The sequence below is a fragment of the Scyliorhinus torazame genome, chromosome 30, assembly GCF_047496885.1.
Source record: "Scyliorhinus torazame isolate Kashiwa2021f chromosome 30, sScyTor2.1, whole genome shotgun sequence".
In the NCBI taxonomy this organism is placed as follows: Eukaryota; Metazoa; Chordata; class Chondrichthyes; order Carcharhiniformes; family Scyliorhinidae; genus Scyliorhinus; species Scyliorhinus torazame.
Genome location: NC_092736.1, coordinates 11,307,035 through 11,326,081, shown reverse-complemented (window position 1 = coordinate 11,326,081; position 19,047 = coordinate 11,307,035). Strand labels below are relative to the sequence as shown.

Genomic DNA, 19,047 nt, shown 5'->3' with positions numbered 1-19,047 from the left:
ACTAAGGGCAATTTATAGTGGCCAATCCACCTAACCTGCAAGTCTTTGGACTGTGGGAGGAAACCAGAGCATCCGGAGGAAACCCACGCAGACACGGGGAGAGTGCGCAGACTCCGCACAGACAGTGACCCAGCAGGGAATCGAACCTGGGACCCCGGCGCTGTGAAGCCACAACTAATTCACCCGAGGAAGGAGCAGTGATCCGAAAGCTAGTGTTCGAAACAAACCTGTTGGACTTTAACCTGGTGTTGTAAGACTTCTTACTGTGCTCACCCCAGTCCAATGCCGACATCTCCACATCATGGCATCCTTTTGAGTGCTTCAGACAAAAGCATTAAATAAAAAGAAAGGCAGTTATTTTCCTGCTGCTTCCTCTAACTTTGTGGGCCTGCGCTCTCCCGAAGGGCAGGAACTGGGGATTTACAAACACCAGCCAACCTAACGGGATCGCCTGCGGCAATTAGTCTCCAAGTGACCTGAAGTTTGCTTTAGTTGCAACAGCTCCCATGGGAATGCCTATGTGGTGTTCCTGAAAGGATATTTCAGATTAGATATACTCCAATAGTAAACGGGGTAGTAATCCACAGGCCTGAAATAACAAACAGGAAAAATGAGATCACATCCCACCGTGGCAGTTGATCATTTAAGTTCTGTCAATAAAACTGGAATTAACAAGGTAGAATCAGTAATGTTGTGTATGAAACTACCTGATCGTTTTAAAAAGCCACATCTACATGTGGCTCCAAACCCACAGCAAAGTGGTTGACTTTGAACTGCCCTCTGAAATGGCTGAATAAACCACTTAGATTGTATTATACTCTTGTGGTCACACTCTTGTGATCAATGACATTCGCGCCACACAAGTGCTATCTCAACTTGACATTCAACGGCATTCCCACCGTGGAATTCTCAACCTCCCGGGGGTTTCCATTGACCATAACTGGAACTGGGCAAGCTACACGAATTCTGTGGCTACAAGGGCAGGTCAGAGGCTGGGAATTCAGCGGGAGGTAACACATCTCCTGACTCCCCAAAGCCTGCCCACCATCTACAAGGCACAAATGAGGAGTGCTCCAAATAAAATTTCACACTGAACTCGCCAAAGCCGATATTAGTACCAAGTGACGTGAAGGCCAGTGTGGACCAGATTGGTGCCAATGGCACAAATGTTCGATCCCCATTCCAGCTGGGGTGTATCCGGGAACTGCCTCCTTGCCCCACCCGTGGTGGAGATCTCCACTTGCCTGGATGAGTGCAGCTCCGACAACACTCAAGAAGCTCAACACCATCCAGGACAAAGCAGCCCGCTTGATTTGCATCCCATCTGCAAACATTTACTCCGTCCATCATCGATGCCCAATGGCGGCCGTGTGTGCCATCTACAAGATGCATTGCGGCAACTCACCAAGGCATCTCGGAAAACACCTTCCAAACGGGTGCACTAAGTCACTTAGAAGGACCAGAGCATCTGACGCATGGGAACCCCACCATCTGCAAGTTCCCCTCCAAGTCACTCACCATCCTGACCTGGAAATATATCGGCCGTTCCTTCACTGTCGCTGGGACAAAATCCTGGAACCCCCTCCCAACATCACACGGACTGCAGCAATTCAAGAATGAAAAAGAAATGAATGAAAATCGTTTATTGGCACAAGTAGGCTTCAAATGAAGTTACTGTGAAAAGCCCCTAGTCGCCACATTCCGGCGCCTGTTCGGGGAGGCTGCTACGGGAATTGAACCGTGCTGCTGGCCTGCCTGGGTCTGCTTTAAAAGCCAGCGATTTAAGGCAGCTCACCACCACCTTCGCCCACATCTTGCGAATGAATAATTAATATCTGTGAAGTCCTAATCATGACGTCCATGCTCTAGACCCCAGGTTACTGATGAGCAATGGCTTGGAAAAACAGCCAGTTTTCTTTTTAAAAACACAGACAGGAAAAGACACTTTTCCCCCAGTGGATTTCACAAAATGAATTATGAGATGATAATCGAATGAAGGGGCTCGAATGGCAGCATAAATCACAAACAGCAAGGCTTCCTTGGTTTACCAATATCATCAGAAAGCGATGATTGGATTAAGACATGAAATTCGCTGAAAGCAATCAGCTCTTGTTACATTATGTGCAAGCTTTATGTTTCCAGTGATTATGCTGGTGTCCAGGTAGTCTATTTGTTGGCTCTGCCTGTCAGGGAATGAAAACCCTGCTTCACAAGGCAGCGGGCAGTCCACATGGGAGCTGCCGATTCAGCCGGTAAAGGGCGAGCATTGTCGGAGGGCCAATTCTTTGGATGAGGTGCACCGTCCGATTGTTGTGGTTCGGGTGGTTGTTGCAGATGGTCAGGAGAGTTGTCCCCGAGTCCTCGTCAAAGATCCTGCCTCAAACTAACACCAAGAGAAACACGGTAGCCAATCACTCATCTCGGTGCCGTTATTGGAATCCCGTCCGTGGGAAACGTTGCTGTGCTTCCTTACATATTATTGGATGCCCTCAAGAAATGGCTTGTGGGAATTCTGACTTTACACAACGGAATAATATGGTCAATGGCAAATCTACAGCCCGTTTTACGTCTTTGCTAAATTTCCTAAGTAAGAAACGGGGACAAGCGGAGGCCATTTGCCCTTCAAGCCTGTTCCATTCTTCAATAAGATCATGGCTGATCTTTGACCTCAACACTTTCCCACCCTTTCTCCATCTCCCATGATTCTCTTAGTTCCCAAAAGTCAACCAATCTCAGCCCTGATCACACTCAACAACTGAACATCCACATTCTGGCAGTTACCATCCACCAGAAACTGAACTTGACCAAACATACAAACACTGTGGCTACAAGTGCAGGTCAGAGGCTGGGAATTCTGTGGTGAGTAACTCACCTCCCGACTCCCCAAAGCATGTCCACAAGGCACAAGTCAGGAGTGTGATGGATACTCTCCACTCGCCTGGATGAGCGCAGCTCCAATGACACTCAAGAAGTTCAACACCGTCAGGACAAAGCAGCCCCGCTTGATTGCTCCTCCTTCCACAAACATTCACTCCCTCCATCACTGATGAACAGTGGCAGCCGTGTGTACCTCGGTTGTTAACTTTATTCATAAGTGGTATTTGAACTATATTGGCTTGCTTAATTGGAATAGAGTGGCAGGTTTAAGTAGTAAGTTAAGGTTTTCTTCCTTCACTTAAGAGCTGTTGTAACTGTTAACTGTAAATCTATTTCTCTGTTGTTAATGTGGTTAATTCTGTGCTTAAATTGAAGTTTGTTTTAGCATAGAAAATACCAATGGGTTAGTGTTATCACTCCTGTAGAGCAGTAACATTTTCTTGCAGTTTTGCAAATTGCAAGTAGTTTGATTATTTTCTGGGACCCTAATACATTTCAGGTGCATATCCAGGTATCTTTAAGGGTTATCAGAGTTTCGTCCTCTACTGCCCCCTCAGCCAGTGAGTTCAAGATCCCCACCAGACACTGGGTGGATGCATTTCCGCTCAAATCCCCTCTAGACCTCCAACATCTTACCCTAAATCAATTAATATCAAGCAAGGCTCACAGAATCCTTACAGTGCAGAAGGAGGCCATTCGGCCTATCGAGTCTGCACTGACCCTCTGAACGAAAATGAAATGAAAATCGCTTATTGTCACAAGTAGGCTTCAAATGAAGTTACTGTGAAAAGCCCCTAGTCGCCACATTCCGGCGCCTGTTCGGGGAGGCTGGTATGGGAATTGAACCGTGCTGCTGGCCTGCCTTGCTTTCAAAGTCAGCGATTTAGCCCTGTGCTAAACCAGCCCCTACCTAGGCCCAGTCCCCCATCCTATTCCTTGTGACCCCACCGAGAGACAATTTAGTATATCCAGTCCACCTAACCTGCACGTCTTGGGAACTGTGGGAGGAAATCGGAGCACCCGGAGGAAAGCCACGCAAGCAACGTGCAAACTCCACACATACGGTCGCCCGAGGTCAGAATCGAACCCGGGTGCCCGGTGCTGTGAGGCAGCGGTGCTAACCACTGTGCCACCGTGCACCCCGCCACCTCCATTCAGTAATGGTGACCACGAAACTATCAATAGTCATAAAAACCCATCCAGTTCGCCAATGTCGCCAAAGGAAATCTGCCGTCCTTACCTGGTCTGGCCCGCATGTGGCTCCAGATTAACTCCCCTCTGAAATGGGTCACTCAGTGACTCGAGGGCAATTAGGGACGGGCAACAGAAGCTGGCCTTGCCGGCGATGCCCACGTCCCATTATCGAACTTAAAACAAAAGCTTCAATTCGAAAATCGGGACTGATGCAAATAGAATGCATCTTTGCAATCAGCTGCAGCTCACTGAGACACACACTTCAGAAAGCACCAAGCAGCAGGAGGAAGGTGTTTCCGGGATTGGAAAAATGAGATTCTTTCTACGTGTGAGGTATCTTTAATTTAATACACATGACAGAGGGCAGTGTGTAACCCTCTAGAGTTTGCCTCCGGGGCCCCTTTGCTATGGTTTTGATTTATTGAACATTTATTTCTCTCTCGCTCTTCTTGCAAATTTTATTTTTACTTTGAGGAGAGCCTTCCTGACTTGGCTGTTACTTTGGCCACAGATGCAAAGGGAGACTTGCTCAATGGTTGACGCGTGGGGCCAGGGAATCGCAATAAATTCACGGGCCGGAATGTTGGGGATGGCTCCCTGCCAACTCCAAGGGCCCCGCAGCCAATTTCCTCTCCAATGAGTGTTAAGTGCCTGCAAGCAGGAATCCCACCCTTCACCCGGGATTGAGGAAGTCCCACTCCGGAGAACTACTGCCTAATCGGATTGGCTGGATCCGCAGCAACGGGGCCGAGTTTGTCTCACGAGGAACGGTTGAGGACTCTGGGTCTGTACTCGTCGGAGTTTAGAAGGATGAGGAGGAATCTTATTGAAACTTACAGGATACTGCGAGGCCTGGATAGAGTGGACGTGGAGAGGATGTTTCCACTTGTAGGAAAAACTAGAACCCGAGGGCACAATCTCAGACTAAAGGGACGATCCTTTAAAACAGAGATGAGGAGGAATCTTTTCAGCCAGAGGGTGGTGAATCTGTGGAACTCTTTGCCACAGGAGGCTGTGGAATCCAATTCACTGAGTGTCTGTAAGATAGAGGTAGATAGGTTCTTGATTAATAAGGGGATCAGGGGTTATGGGGAGAAGGCAGGAGAATGGGGATGAGAAAATATCAGCCATGATTGAATGGCGGAGCAGACTCGATGGGCCAAGTGGCCTAATTCTGCTCCTATGTCTGAGGCTTATGGTCTTTCCACCGGCCTAGAAATTGGGACTGGGCGGGAAGTGGCCCTTTTGTGGTTATTAATTGGCCATTTAAGGGTCTCAACTGGAGCAAGGATGGGCTTCCCATCCAAGTCCTTGCCCGTCCCAGTGTAAAAGCAGCGTCGAGTTCAGGCAGGAGGAAACCCAGAGGAAATCCATCCCTTCAATAGCACGCTCCACCCTGCCTATAAACCCACAGGTGAGGGAGCGTAGAACTCTGACCCCGAGCTCCGCCTCTTGGAGGTTCCGGAGGTGAGCTCCCAGCCATTAGTGAAGGAACGCCAAGGGCCCACCAGTACCCAGTCTGAAAAGAACAAGGGGAGCAGAAAAATGCCTGCCCCAAAAAAGGTACATGTCATGGTAATTGACGACAACAATAAAAATTCACTGAGAGCGAGGCAGAGATAGATTGCTGCAAATTGCACTCATGCAGCCACTGACTTTGTTAAAATCGACCCCCAACTTGGGCCTGAATTTGTTAAGTCAGAAGGACTCCGTGCCTTAGCCAAAAGGGGGACGGAGCCCAAAATCCGGAAGTCCTGCCCCTAACCTGGTACGCTGTTTCCGGGAATGTCGGGCTCAGTTAACACCCACATCCCCCTACCCCCGGAACAAAAAAATCCACCTGTCCAAGGCACTTGCTCCCGGGTCGGGATTATGGAGTTGGGAACTCTTCGCTCTTGACTTGGGAGCGAAAATTCAGCCCTTGATCTCTGGTGCCTGGCGATGTGCACACCATTGTAACAACAACAACAACAACAACAACAACATCAACATCAACAATAACACTTTCATAGCACCTTTAATGTTATAAACATTGAGCTACATCAGAACATACCAAGATGCCAACCCATATAAAAGGGACATCAGAGCCAGTGACCAAAAAACCTGGTCAAGGGTTTTAAAGAGCATCTTAAGGAAAGAGAGAGCGAGCGAGGCAGGCTGTTTTTGGGAGAGAATTCTGAAGCTTAGGGCCCCGGCTCCTGAAGGCAGGCATAGCCGTCAATGGTATAGAGTATAGAATCACTATACTGCAAAAGGAAGCCATGTGGCCCATCCTGTCTGCACCGACCACCTGAAAGCGCACCCTACCCAGGCAAACCCCCCACCCTTTACCCGTAACCCCACCTAATCTTTTTTGATATGGGGCCATTTAGCACGGCCAAGCCACCTAACCTGCGCCTCTTTGGACCGTGGGAGGAAACTGGAGCACCCGAAGGAAACCCACGCAGACACGGGGAGAGCGTAGACTCCACGCAGACAGTCACCCGAGGCTGGAATTGAACCCGGGTCCCTGGCGTTGTGAGGCTGCAGTGCTAACCACTGTGCTACCGTGCCGCCCGATTGAAATGAAAATAGGGATGGCAGGGAACTGGATGGACTATCCCGGGACTATCATGCTGGCATGAAAAGCGCTATATGAATGCACGTCATTGCTGCGGAAAGTCCAGTAAAATTTATTGGGAGTGAGACAAAAGAGGCTTCTAACATATTGTGACATTTAGTACTTCTTAAGTAACCCTGCAGCCGTTTTGAGTGGAGTGGTGATTTAAATAATCCCCTGAATGTGCAGTCAGCGATCAAGAGTGGCGCTTGCAACGGATTTCTTTCCTAGGCTGGCAATGAAATTAAACTTACACGAAAAATTAATTAATTAAACTAATTAAGCCAATTCTCTTGGACAGAGAGGAGATAAATCCTTGTACCTCATTTACATGGGCATCGGGAGACTCGTCTGGATTCAACATCTGCCTGAAGGTGTTGCTCGTTCTGGTTTCCTTTCTCAGCTGGTAGGTGGAGGGGCGACCTGCCAGTGTTTGCGTCGGGCACCCAGTTTCATCGGGCATCCGGGCCTGTGGCAGAGGCCTGGAGCTGGGAGTAGAAACGGCCCAGTCGGTCTGTGGCGGGAGGAGGCCGCAAACCACCAATTTAACGGGCCCGGGATGGGGTTGGCAAACCAGGAGGAGCCTCCGGAAATTTAAGAATTAATGTCCCCGGGACCTCCCCCGAGCAGAACGTGGGAGGAACAATCAGAGGAGCATTTTTTAGAAAAGTCGTGTTTTCCTTTCCTATTTTCTTCAATGCTTTTTTTGGGAAAGGGGGGGGGGGGCGATATCATTAATATCAACCATATAAATATGGGAGATGAGGAAATAAAATGCTTTTTCACTGGGGAGGATTGGAGTGAGGTGGTGGGAGGAGGGATGTCTTGCAATGCCACCTGCAGGAATACACCCTGGCAGAGTTGGCAACCTAGTCCGCCCCCTGCAGGTGAGGAGCATCACTGCCAGGCGTCTACAAATCTCTTGGCGCAAAAAAACACCACAAATCATATTTTGCTCAGAGGAGGCCTACGGACCAGGCTTCATTCCTGAGCTAATGCGAGTGGAAATTATACAACAACAGCTGCTTATGTTTACGCAGCCTCCGCGATGTCATAAAATGTCCCGAGACCCCTCATAAGGGCATTGTGAACAGAGATTAAGCCGCAAAAGGAGATATGGGGTCAGGTGATCAAACGCTTGGTCAAGGAGAGAGTCTGAAAGGAGGAGGGGTGGGGTAGAGAGGTTTAAGGAGGGAGGTCCGGAGCTTGGCCCAGGAAACCGAAGGCACGGCCGCCAACGGTGGAGAGATTCACTTCAGGGATGCTCAAGGAGGCAGAGGGACGCGATATGTCGGAAGGTTGTGGGGCTGGGGAAGATTACAGAGATAGGGATAGGCGAGGCCTTGGGGAAAAAAGGATGAAAAGTTCAAAATCAAGACATTGTTTGACCATCAGCCAAGGTCCATCAACGAGCACTGGGGTGATCGGGGAAACGGGAGTTACTGTGGTTTATGACATGGGCAGTAGAGGTTTGGATGACCTCAGGTTTACAGAGTGGCCTTGACAGGCTGAAGCTAGTCAGCCAGTGCCCCCCCCCCCAAATTCGCACACGGTGAGTCAATGTTTGGGGGTCAACGCAGTGGATTTGAGGCCCACTTTTTAAAATCGCACCGGACGAAGCAAAATACAGGGGAACTGCAAAGCAACAGCTTGAGCATCCGTGTCCAAACTCCCAGTGCGCAGAGTTCCGCAGTTACAGAGCTAACCTGATCCAAAATAAGCCGATGGTGTCTCGAGCAGCGGCTGCAAGAGGAGCAGCCTTCCGCCAACGGTGGGATTTTCCAGGCCCGCCGATGGCGAGCCATGAACGACGGGAACCCTCCCCCGCCTTGGCAGAGACGGGAACGGAACATCCCATCACCAGCCAATAGCAGGCAGCCTCCAACGCCACTAAACACGCTGCGGAGGGTCACGGGAAATCCCGCCCCAGACGTCCACATAGGGAATTTGATTATTTATTTGTGTACAACTCCAATGTTTGATGTGTCCAGGATATGACACCTGCATGGGCGGAAAAAAAAATAAGAAAGGTTTACATTTCTGTAGCACCCTCCGCAACCTCAGGATGACCCAAAGCCCTTTGTAGCCAATAAAGTGCTCTTCGTCACTTTATAATTTAGGTTTGGTAGGAACCAATGCATCCCTAGCAATCTCCCACGAACAGTAATGCGATCATAGAATCCCTACAGTGCAGGAGGAGGCCATTCAGCCCATCGAGTCTGTGCCAATCCTTCAAAAGAGCACTGTACCTAGGCCCAATCATGCTCTAGTCCTGTATCCCCACTGTGATGATAATCCTGTGCACAGTTCTGTATACAGTTATCTATTAATATATATAGTTATCGAGTCGACCTCCAACCAGCAGGTAGCGATAGAGATCTACCATGTGACTTGAGATCCGGCAGTTGGTAGTAAGTCATACTCGAGGTTGATCACACTAGAAGTAGCTCCAGGAAAATTCATTTACACGTTACCGTTTGCATCATAGTTCGTTAATAATCTTTCCATGTGTTCATTCTGTTAATAAAGTATCTTACTGGTCAAGGAATTAGATGTTCTGTGTGCATCTGTACTACGGTCACAACACAGAACATAACACCCACCAGACCGTTGGACACTAAGGGGCAATTTAGCGTGGCCAATCCATCTGACCTGCACATCTTTGGGCTGAGGGAGGAAACCTGAGCCCCCGGAGAAAACCCACGCAGACACGGGGAGAAAGTGCAGACTCCACACAGACAGTCACCCGAGGTCAGTATCGAACCTGGGTCCCTGGCGCTGTGAGGCAGCAGTGTAAGCATTGTTCCGCCGTGCCGCCCCGTGATGTAATGGCAAGAGAGCGACGTTGGTCGGAACAGTGGTTGAAAGAACACTCAGGCAGGACCGAACTGGGAACCTCGGCCTAGATTTTGTGCTCAAGCCTGTGGAGCACGGCTTCAACCCAGAGCTTTCTGTCTGAGACACAACGGGGCGAGCCACTGAGCCAGGCCAGGGTAGACACCTTGATTTATACATCAAGGAAATGACAATTGTGGCTCATGCGTGAATGATTACTAAAAGGATAAAGAAAGTTGCCCTGCTGAAAGATTCCTACTTAACCCAGCAAGGCACTGGGACTCTTTCCAAAGCTTATGTCAGTTCATTTCGCACAACGTACTTACCTTCGTTTCATGATGTATAATTTCCTGGTTGACAGCCCGGTCCTCGATTGTCAGCTCCCTGTAGGCAAGACAAAAGATGTTCACCGATAAATCTGGGTTCAAGTCAAGTCTACAGCAACGCGGGTTTATTTGTCATTTTCGATGTCGAAAGACACCGCACGAGGGGTAAACGTAGGACACTTGGCCGTCCTGGCCAAAAGCTTGCTCAATGAAAAGCAGCGAGAATTTGACGTTGACGTAGCTGCTTCCTAACCGTCTCAAGGTGGCTGCTCGGGAACCTATTCGGACGTAAAACTGGCAACGAGGAGATATTGAGGCACGGGACCAAAATCATGGCCAAACGGTCGATTTCGCAGGGAGCCTCGAAGGAGGGGAGTTGAAAAGACAGGGCTGTTTGGGAGGGGAATTCCGGATCCTCGGAAGGCGTGGCTGCCAACGGCCAAGGCAAGAAAAATTATCTGGAAAATTCTTGACTGAACCTGCCTGAAACCAGTCAGGAGGTCACATGAGCCACACGCGTATCTGTCCATCTCTACCATATTACGGAATTTATTAAATTCAGTCTTCACAAATCCAGAGGCTAGAGAGACAGCCTCCTCGCGATATTGATGTGGACATAACATTTATAAATATATGAGAGGTCTCAGACTGGGAGAAAGACAAAATCATTTTCCCCACATACATATATATGTATCTAAACCGGGGATTTATATGGGCTCAGGTTACAATTATGGGTAGTGTTTGTCTGCCAACCTGTCCTCCACAAATAAACTCCAAAACATCCCATCAGCAACCGAAAACTGAAGTAAATCTTGCACTGGTCAGTCTATTTATAACACTGACGGGTTCAAGTACAGATTTTACCTCATGTTTTCTTTGGGCGATGGGCACAGCGAGACCCAGAACAAAACTTGTACACCGCAGGCAAAATCTGAGATTAGAAGGGACTCATGGAGCAGTGAATGCTGCGGTGTGATGCTCAAGTATCTTTAAGGGGGCGTATCTTAAGCTGCAGTCCATCGCCTAGCCACCGTGAGACAGGATGTGATGTGCCATCGTGTGCTCCTCTCTTGGAAGTGCCCGACTATTGCCTCCATGCACATCTCCAAACATCACTCTGGCCCAGTGAGCAACAATGCTCAGATAACATTATAGGTGGCGCTGATTATAAAAGGTTTTGTCAGGGCGGCATGCGGCGCAGTGGTTAGCACTGGGACTGCGGCGCTGAGGACACGGGTTCGAATCCCGGCCCTGGGTCACTGTCCGTGCAAACTCCACACATTCTCCCCGTGTCTGCGTGGATCTCGCCCCCACAACCCAAAGATGTGCAGGGTAGATGGATTGGCCGCGCTAAATTGCCCTGTAATTGGAAAAAAAATAATTGGGTACTCTAAATGTACATTTAAAAAAAAAATTTTTTTTAAAAAAGTTTTGTCAAGTGCTTACTAATGAAGGCCGAGCTGCTCAGGAAATGAAAAATGAAATGAAAATCGCTTATTGTCACAAGTAGGCTTCAATGAAGTTACTGTGAAAAGCTCCTAGTCGCCACATTCCGGCGCCTGTTCGGGGAGGCTGGTACGGGAATTGAACCGTGCTGCTGGCCTGCCTTGGTCTGCTTTCAAAGCCAGCGATTTAGCCCTGTGCTAAACAGCCCCAGGAGGTCAACCCTTTTCTCTCGGTGGTCCAAGCGGTTGCTTATCACGGACCCTTGGCTGGGCGAAGAGAGAGGAGGAAGTAGATAGACTCGAAAGCAATGATTCCATTAGTGTACATCATACTACCAGGTTGAGGTGTTGTGATTTAGGATTTATCCCAACGGTGAGACTCCGCGATGCTAAGGAAACTCAACCAGGGAAAGAAACGTCAGAATATAAGAAGAGGGATGGGAGCATGAAGGATCCGAAGGTAGCATGTGGCCCCCAGGGTGCTGGCTTAGGCATAACTCTCAACTACGGCCCAGTTGTTAGGACGGGTGTCTCCGAATCGGAATGTTATGGGGGCGGTTTTGCGCCCGCGTTCACTGTCAGCGAGAATGGCGAAGCGGGCGCAAAACACTGCGAGAGTCCGGAAACGCGATTCTCGCCGGCAGGATCGCGATCTCCGGTTATTCCCGCCCCTCACCAGTGACATCACAGCATTCTCACCCAAAAAGGGCGGGAACCTCATTTTAACACATTTCGCTCAATTTAAATATAATTGAAGGGCTTCTGAGCTTTCCTCCCTGATGAAATATTCACGGCTCTTCTGTGTCAAGTGGGCGAGGTTCACAACAGCTATTTAAGAGCGTGAAGCACTCAAGGGGATCCCGCCGAGGGGTGGCCAAGGTAAGATTAGCCCCCTGGGGAAGAGAGAAACATGCCTGGGCTTAAGCGCCTGGCATTGCCCCCTGGCACAGGTTGCGAATGCCAGATTGACAGTGCCAACCTGTGTCAGCCTGTGCCAGGGGTAATGCCAGGGCAGGTCCTCTGGGGAGCCCAACTGGGGATGGGATGGGGGTTGTCCCTTTGTGATGGGAGTGGACTGAGCAGAGGCCTTAGGAGGTGGCAGGACATGGGGGGAGTGGGCAGGGAGGGGGACAACTTGGCCTTGGGGGGGTGGTGGGGGGGGGGGGGGGGGGGGGAAAGAGGCCCTGATAACGTTTTTTCCTTTAAAAAAAAAATTTAGAGTACCAAATTCTTTTTTTCCAATTAAGCGGCAATTTAGCGTGGCCAATCCACCTACCCGACGCATCTTTTTGGGTTGTGGGGGTGGGACCCACACACACATGGGGAAAGCCTCTGATAATTGTGCTGTGGTGGTAGAGGGGGGGGGGGAGGTGAGAGCCACTGATAGCTTTATGGTGGGGGGGGGGGGGCGGATGCAGGGGAGATGTTTGACCGCCAGTTCTGACCAGGGCGCCCTTTAAAGATGGCGCCTGGATCTCTGCGAAACCGGCCTTGCTGGCTGCGTCAGGCCCCACCCACCAGACTGACAACATAAACCATGCCCCCTTCTGCAGATCTGGTCCTAAAACCCAACGGTGCATCTGGAGAGATAAGACTGTGACACCCTGACCAAGTATGGGAGAATTCCACTCAGTGAGCTCAAGTCAAGCTCCATAGATCAGAACATCTCCCAGGGTGACACTTAATGGCTGAGCAATTGGTGGTGTTGGACATGACCTCTTCCAGGTGGAATATCAAGCTGAGAAGCTATCTGGCCTTCTCAGGTGGATTTATTTTCTTTATTCTTTCACGGGATGTGGGTATCATCATTTGTTGTCCATCCCTAGTTGCCCAGGACACGAGTAGTTTGCCACGCCGTTTCCGAGGGCAGTTAAGAGTCAACCACTTTGCTGTGGGTCTGGAGTCGCATATAGACCAGACCGGGTAAGGGCAGCAGATTTCCCTCCCCAACGGACATCAGTGAATCGGACGGGTGAAAAAGATCCTGTGGGGCTAATTTGAAAAAGAGACAGAGCTCTGCCTGGGGCCTAGGTCAATAAATATCGCCCAACGGCATCACCACAATATCAGATAGTCTGCCCATTGCCACGATGCGGTTTGTGGGATCTGTCTGTGCGCAAATTGGCTGCTGCGTTCTCTTCAGCCCCACAGCGACTGCACTTCGCAAGTACTCCCCTCCGAGCTGGCCCGAGGTGTCAAGGGGCGCCATATGAATGCAAGTCCTTCCTGTTTCCGAGTGGCTTGTGTGCCTGCCGCCTGACCGCCCGGCGCTCGCCCCCCACCCCCCCCGCCCCCGCCCCCCCCGGCAAATGAGTCACTGGTCAGCCCACGTTACCGGATCTACACGGGCTGGAACCTGGCAAAAGGGAAACTCCACCTTTTCTCGGAGGGCGCAGCGGCCTGTCGGGTCGGAAGAGGACGGGGAGCTCTGACCGACTGCGGCCGCTCCGGCCTCTCCTTCGGATGGGGACTGCGGAAGAGGTAGTCGTACTCCGGAAGAATTTGCGCCAGTGCATCGTAGGGCGGGAGACTGACTCTGTCCTGCTGGAGCTGCAAAAAAAAAAAAAACCCAGAGGAATAGAGTCAGGCAAAGACAGAACTGAATTCACAACAGCAACTTATATTTATATAGCGTCTTTAACATAATTAAACGGAAACAAACCGTGCCACCAAGCCACAAGAGGAGTTATGGGGTCAGATTTTCCACGTGCCCCCATGGCGTCTTTCGTGCCGGCGGAGGTGGTCGGTCATTGGCCAGCGCCGGGATGTCCTAATCCTGCTGTTGCCAACGGGTTTACCAATGTCTGTGCCACCCCCACAGCTGATGAACACGCGGAGGGTGTTCACCGCCGGCACGAACGGCCGGATAAAATCTACTGGGTCAGATGACCAAAGACATGGTCAATGAGGTAGGTTTCAAGCGGGAAGGTGGGGTGGAGGGGGCAGGAAGGGGTAATAGGGAGGGAGTTCCAGGACCTTGGACCAGGGCTGTTCAACCCCCAATCGTGGAGCAATTAAATCACCGATTCTCGGGGGACTAGCTTAGATGTCTTGGAGGGACGTCGGGCTGCAGGAGGTCACAGAGATAAGGGCCATGGAGAGGTTTGAAAAGGAGGATTAGAATTTTTAAGATCAAGATGTTGCTTGATCAGGAGCCATTGTAGATCAGCGAGTATTAGGCTGATAGGGGAAATGTGGCTTGGTGCGAGTTAACCCATCAGCAACAGATGATCTTCACAAAGGAGGAAATAGTATTGCTTAAATGTAGCTTTTTTCTGTCTGTTACATGTGGCATTTCAACCCTTTCTCACCCACTAACTAGTTATCTCACAGGGGAATCATCCTTGTTCCCTGGACCAAAGACAATACAATCCCATGGGAATCCATCATGGGAGTACAGGTTCATGAGAGGAAATCAGGAATGTGTATGATTATTGCCCATCCCTAGTTGCCCTTGAGGTGACGGTGGCGAGTTGCCTTCTTGAACCGCTGCAGTCCCGGAGGTGTAGGTACACCGACTGTGCTGTTAGGGAGGGAGTTCCAGGATTTTGTTCCAGCGACAGTGAAGGAACGGCGATATATTTCCAAGGTGGTTAGTGGCTAGATGGGGAACTTCCTGCTGCTGGGGTTCCCAGTTATCTGCTGCTCTCGTCTTTCTAGATGGTAGTGGTCTTGGGTTTGGGTGGTGCTGCCTAAGGAGCCTTGGTGAGTTCCTGCAGTGCATCTTGTAGATGGTACACACGGCTGCCACGGTTCATCGGGGGTGGAGGGTTTGAAGGTTTATGGAAGGAGGAGCAATCAGGCGAGCTGCTTTGACCTGGATGGTGTTGAGCTTCTTAGTGTTGTTGGAGCTGCACTCATCCAGGCAAGTGGAGAGTATTCCATTACACTCCTGACTTGTGCCTTGTAGATGGTGGACATGCTTTTGGGGGGGGGGGGGGGGGGGGGGGGGGGAGGAGACCAGGAGGTGAGTTACTCACCATCGGATTCCTAGCCTTTGACATGTTCTGGTAGCCGCAGTATTAATGTGGCTAGTCCAGTTCAGTTTCTGATCAAGAGGTTGATTGTGGGTGTTTCAGCGATGGTAATACCATTGAATGTCAAGGTCCTCTCTTGTAGGAGATAGTCATTGCCGGGCACGTGCGTGGCACAAATGTAACTTGGCACTTGTCAGCCCAAGCCTATGTTTTTCCCTCTTGTTGGGTTCGTCACCACCTGTCGCGGGCCCAGTCCAACAATTATGTCCTTTAGGAGCCGGCCAGTTCGACCCGAGTTGGTACAATCGAGCCAACCTCGGTGATCAGTGGTTAGCACAGTTGTTTCACAGCGCCAGGGTCCCAGGTTTGATTACCCGGCTTGGGTCACTGTCTGTGCGGAGTCTGCACGTTCTCCCAGTGTCTGCGTGGGTTTCCTCCGGGTGCTCCGGTTTCCTCCCACAAGTCCCGAAAGACGTGCTCGTTAGGTGATTTGGACATTCTGAATTCTCCCTCTGTGTACCCGAACAGGTGCCGGATTGTGGCGACTAGGGGATTTTCACAGTAACTTCATTGCAGTGTTAATGTAAGCCTACTTGTGACAATAAAGATTAGTTTAATATTATTATTGAATTCAATGTTATGTCCATAGGTTGTAAGTGTAACGTGCCTAATCAGAAGAGGAGGTTCTGTTCCTCCAGTTTGTTTTGGGCTTCACTAAATAAATTGCATTCCGCATCCTAACCCTAAACATTTGAACTGTATTGGGATAATCCAACAATGTAATTTAATTCAAAATGCTGCACCTCCAACTGGGCTAAACTCCCTCCAGTTCTACTCTGGAGTATCCACCTCAACTTTGTGCTCATTTTACTGGAGTGGAACTTGAACCCACAGAGGGAAGAGTGCCACTAATGGAACAATTGTTAACACAGAGCTGAAGGAGGCCCTCCATTGCGTCTATGCTCACTCTTTGAAAGGGCTATCCAATTTCTATCGCCCCCCCTGCTGGGTAAGACTTCCTCCTTCACAACTTAATCCAATTCCCTTTGGAAAGTTGGTGACAAGGGGTTCACCCATTGACTGGAGAGCCAATGAGAGTCCAGCGTCACCTCCTTGGGGGAAGGCTTGCTGTATCACATCCCATCAGCCACTTAGCCGGTGGTGGGCCGGGAAGGAGATCAAGGACACCCGGGGTTGGAAATCCCACCCCCACCGAGAAATGGTCCCACCACAGGCCCAGGGTTAGCGAGGGATCCCAGGCTACAGGTGAGAGAAGGCAGGATGGGGTTGCGGAGTGGGGGGGTAGTTGGCTGGCTGGGGGAATGCAGGGGGTTTAGGTGAAAAGGAAAGGGGGTAGCTCTCAGCTGGTTCCCCCCCCCCCCCCCCCCACCCCCCACCCACCCACTCCACCTCCCCTCCAGTTTCCCATGGCTAGATCCCTCAATCAGGAAGGATGGGCGAGATTCTCTGCATGTGGGATCCTCCGTTCCGCGGGCAGCATACCCACGCCCGCGGGTTTGCCGGCGGTGTGGGCTGGCCACACCGGGAAATCCCATTGGCAGGAACTGAGAATCCCGCTGCCGGCGAGGGCGCGCCGCCCAGGAAAACGCGGCTGGTGGACCGGAGAATCCTGCCCTACGTGTCTGACACCATCTCCGGAAGGAGCAAGCAAGCCCGACGGGGTTTCACTTTGCAGGCTTCCCATGTAGCAAGCCTGCCATTGGTTGGGTACTTGCAGAGGCGGGATGAGGCCCTTAATTGGATATTAAATGTCTACTCAAGGGCCTGGATTGACAACGGTGTGGTGATATGTCTATGGGCTACATCACAGTTGGATGGTGTGCGACCTCCAACCAGCAGATGGTGGTACAGACACACCATGCGGTCTCTACACCAAGGTCATGTGACCTGTGACTCCGCGATAAGGGGAGACACATCTGGCCAGCTTCAGAAGAAGATTGAGAGGGTGATGAGACATACATGGAAATGGTCAGTGCTAGGTGCAGATTCCAGAGGAGTAGTTAGCAGACTCCATGATAACGTGTTCTGTATCAGACTGCTATCTCACCACACGAGACTCAACAAAAGATTTTAGTTTGGACAAGTTGCAGAGTTTGGTGGATTCCTTCATAAGGTATAAAGGACCAAACGCAACAGTCGGGGCAAGAAGGTCTTTCAAGAATTTCCAGCCCCAGATTTAACCAGGGCAGAGGTGGGAATGGGACAGGGTCTCCACTCTGCACCCTCCCGCCTGAACTAAATGGCCCCCATTCCCACCCCCAAACTCACCTCTGGGGAGGATATTTAACCCCACCACAATATCATGATTCTACTCTTTAATATGCCACACATTCCAGATCATAACACCTTGAGTAAATTCTGGTTCTTTTGCCAATTATACATCTTATGATGTGAACATTTGAAAACAAAGATTTTCTCTCATGAATATAATCTCTAACTTGCAGCGTCTTGCTACTTTCGAGACTGACATCTCTCGGTGACGTCTTTTCTCTATAGATTTGTTCACAAGCAAAAGATAAAGGCCACCGTGGGTTTGATCTTCCGTTACATCTTAGGCACTGTTTCAATGTAATAAAACAACAAAGTTATATTATGCTAATCTCATAACCAGAAACAGCGATATGAAGAATGTCACAGGAAGGATGTTTTAGGATAAACTGCACATGCACAGAATCTTCTGTCTGTTTTTCAATATTCTTTTTTATATTTAATCGGCAGCTGTTTTCATCATTAATATTTACACCATGAAATCGTCAAATATTAAAGCAGAGAGGGCCATTCGGTCCATTGAGCCCTTGCTTGCTCATTGAAAGATTCATCCAATTAGTTGTCCCACTCCTCTGCATTTGACCTGTGGCGAAGGAATATTTCGCCCCCACAAGTGTAAATCCAAGTCCCTTTCGGGTGTTCCGACTGAACATGGTACCAGAGAAGATAAAGGAATTTCAGATGATCGTGCACACATGGTGTCATCTTAATCTTGATCGTATTTATCCCTCAATCAACAACATCATAACCAATGATCATCTGGTCGTGGGAACGAGGGCAGTTAGGGATGGGCAATGAATGCTGGGACCGAATTCTCCATTCCTGATACTGAGGGCGTGATCCAATGGCAAACCGCGCCCAAAAAGCAACGCAGTTGTTGAAAGCCGGGAGACTCACTCTTGGGATCTACCCGACTCGCAAAGCCTCGCAGGATTCAACCTGATCACGCGAGACGTTGCGATGTGAATCCCACCACAATGGGCGGGATCACGTTTTGGCAAATCTGCATTATCAGAACGAAACAGTAAACCTCACTCTAATGTGCAGATTCCCGAGGTACCCGAGGTGTTGGGATTTATCCCCTTCACCTCCGAGACCTTGGGCGAGCACCTTTCAACATTGGTCCCCACAAATGGGGACCAGACGGAACAGCACTTGTGGGGATCTCCAAGGGATCGGAGGCCTCCAGCTGTATGCCCTTTGGGCACTGCTGGTGCTACCTGGGTACCCTGCCACTGGCACTAACAAAGTGCCCAGGTGGCACTTTCCAGCTGGCATGGCCAATGCCAGGGTGCCAGATGGCACTGCCAAGGTGCCACGCTGGCATTTTTGCATTTATGCGATCAGGCTGGAGTTTCCTGGTGTGGGTGATGGGGTGGGGTTCCTCCCATATTGCATTTGGGCTGGGCGGGTGGGGGAGGAGGTCAAGGATTCTTTTGGGGGCCTCGAACATCAGGATGCCATTTAGAAATGGCGACCCAATCTCTCACGACAACAGGGAGATG

General features: G+C 50.2%; 1 protein-coding gene across 4 annotated transcripts in view; it reads right to left on the bottom strand.

The window, feature by feature from the left end:
* Positions 1-19,047, bottom strand: part of ccdc33 (coiled-coil domain containing 33) — a 328,273-nt gene that overhangs the window by 47,385 nt on the left and 261,841 nt on the right. For all 4 annotated transcript variants that reach the window (XM_072492806.1, XM_072492803.1, XM_072492804.1 and 1 more), the window contains exons 14-15: positions 13,654-13,826; positions 9,832-9,889 (exon numbers count right to left, since the gene is read on the bottom strand). In XM_072492806.1, the coding sequence (XP_072348907.1) occupies positions 9,832-9,889; positions 13,654-13,826 (231 nt within the window). The remainder of the gene's footprint in view (positions 1-9,831; positions 9,890-13,653; positions 13,827-19,047) is intronic.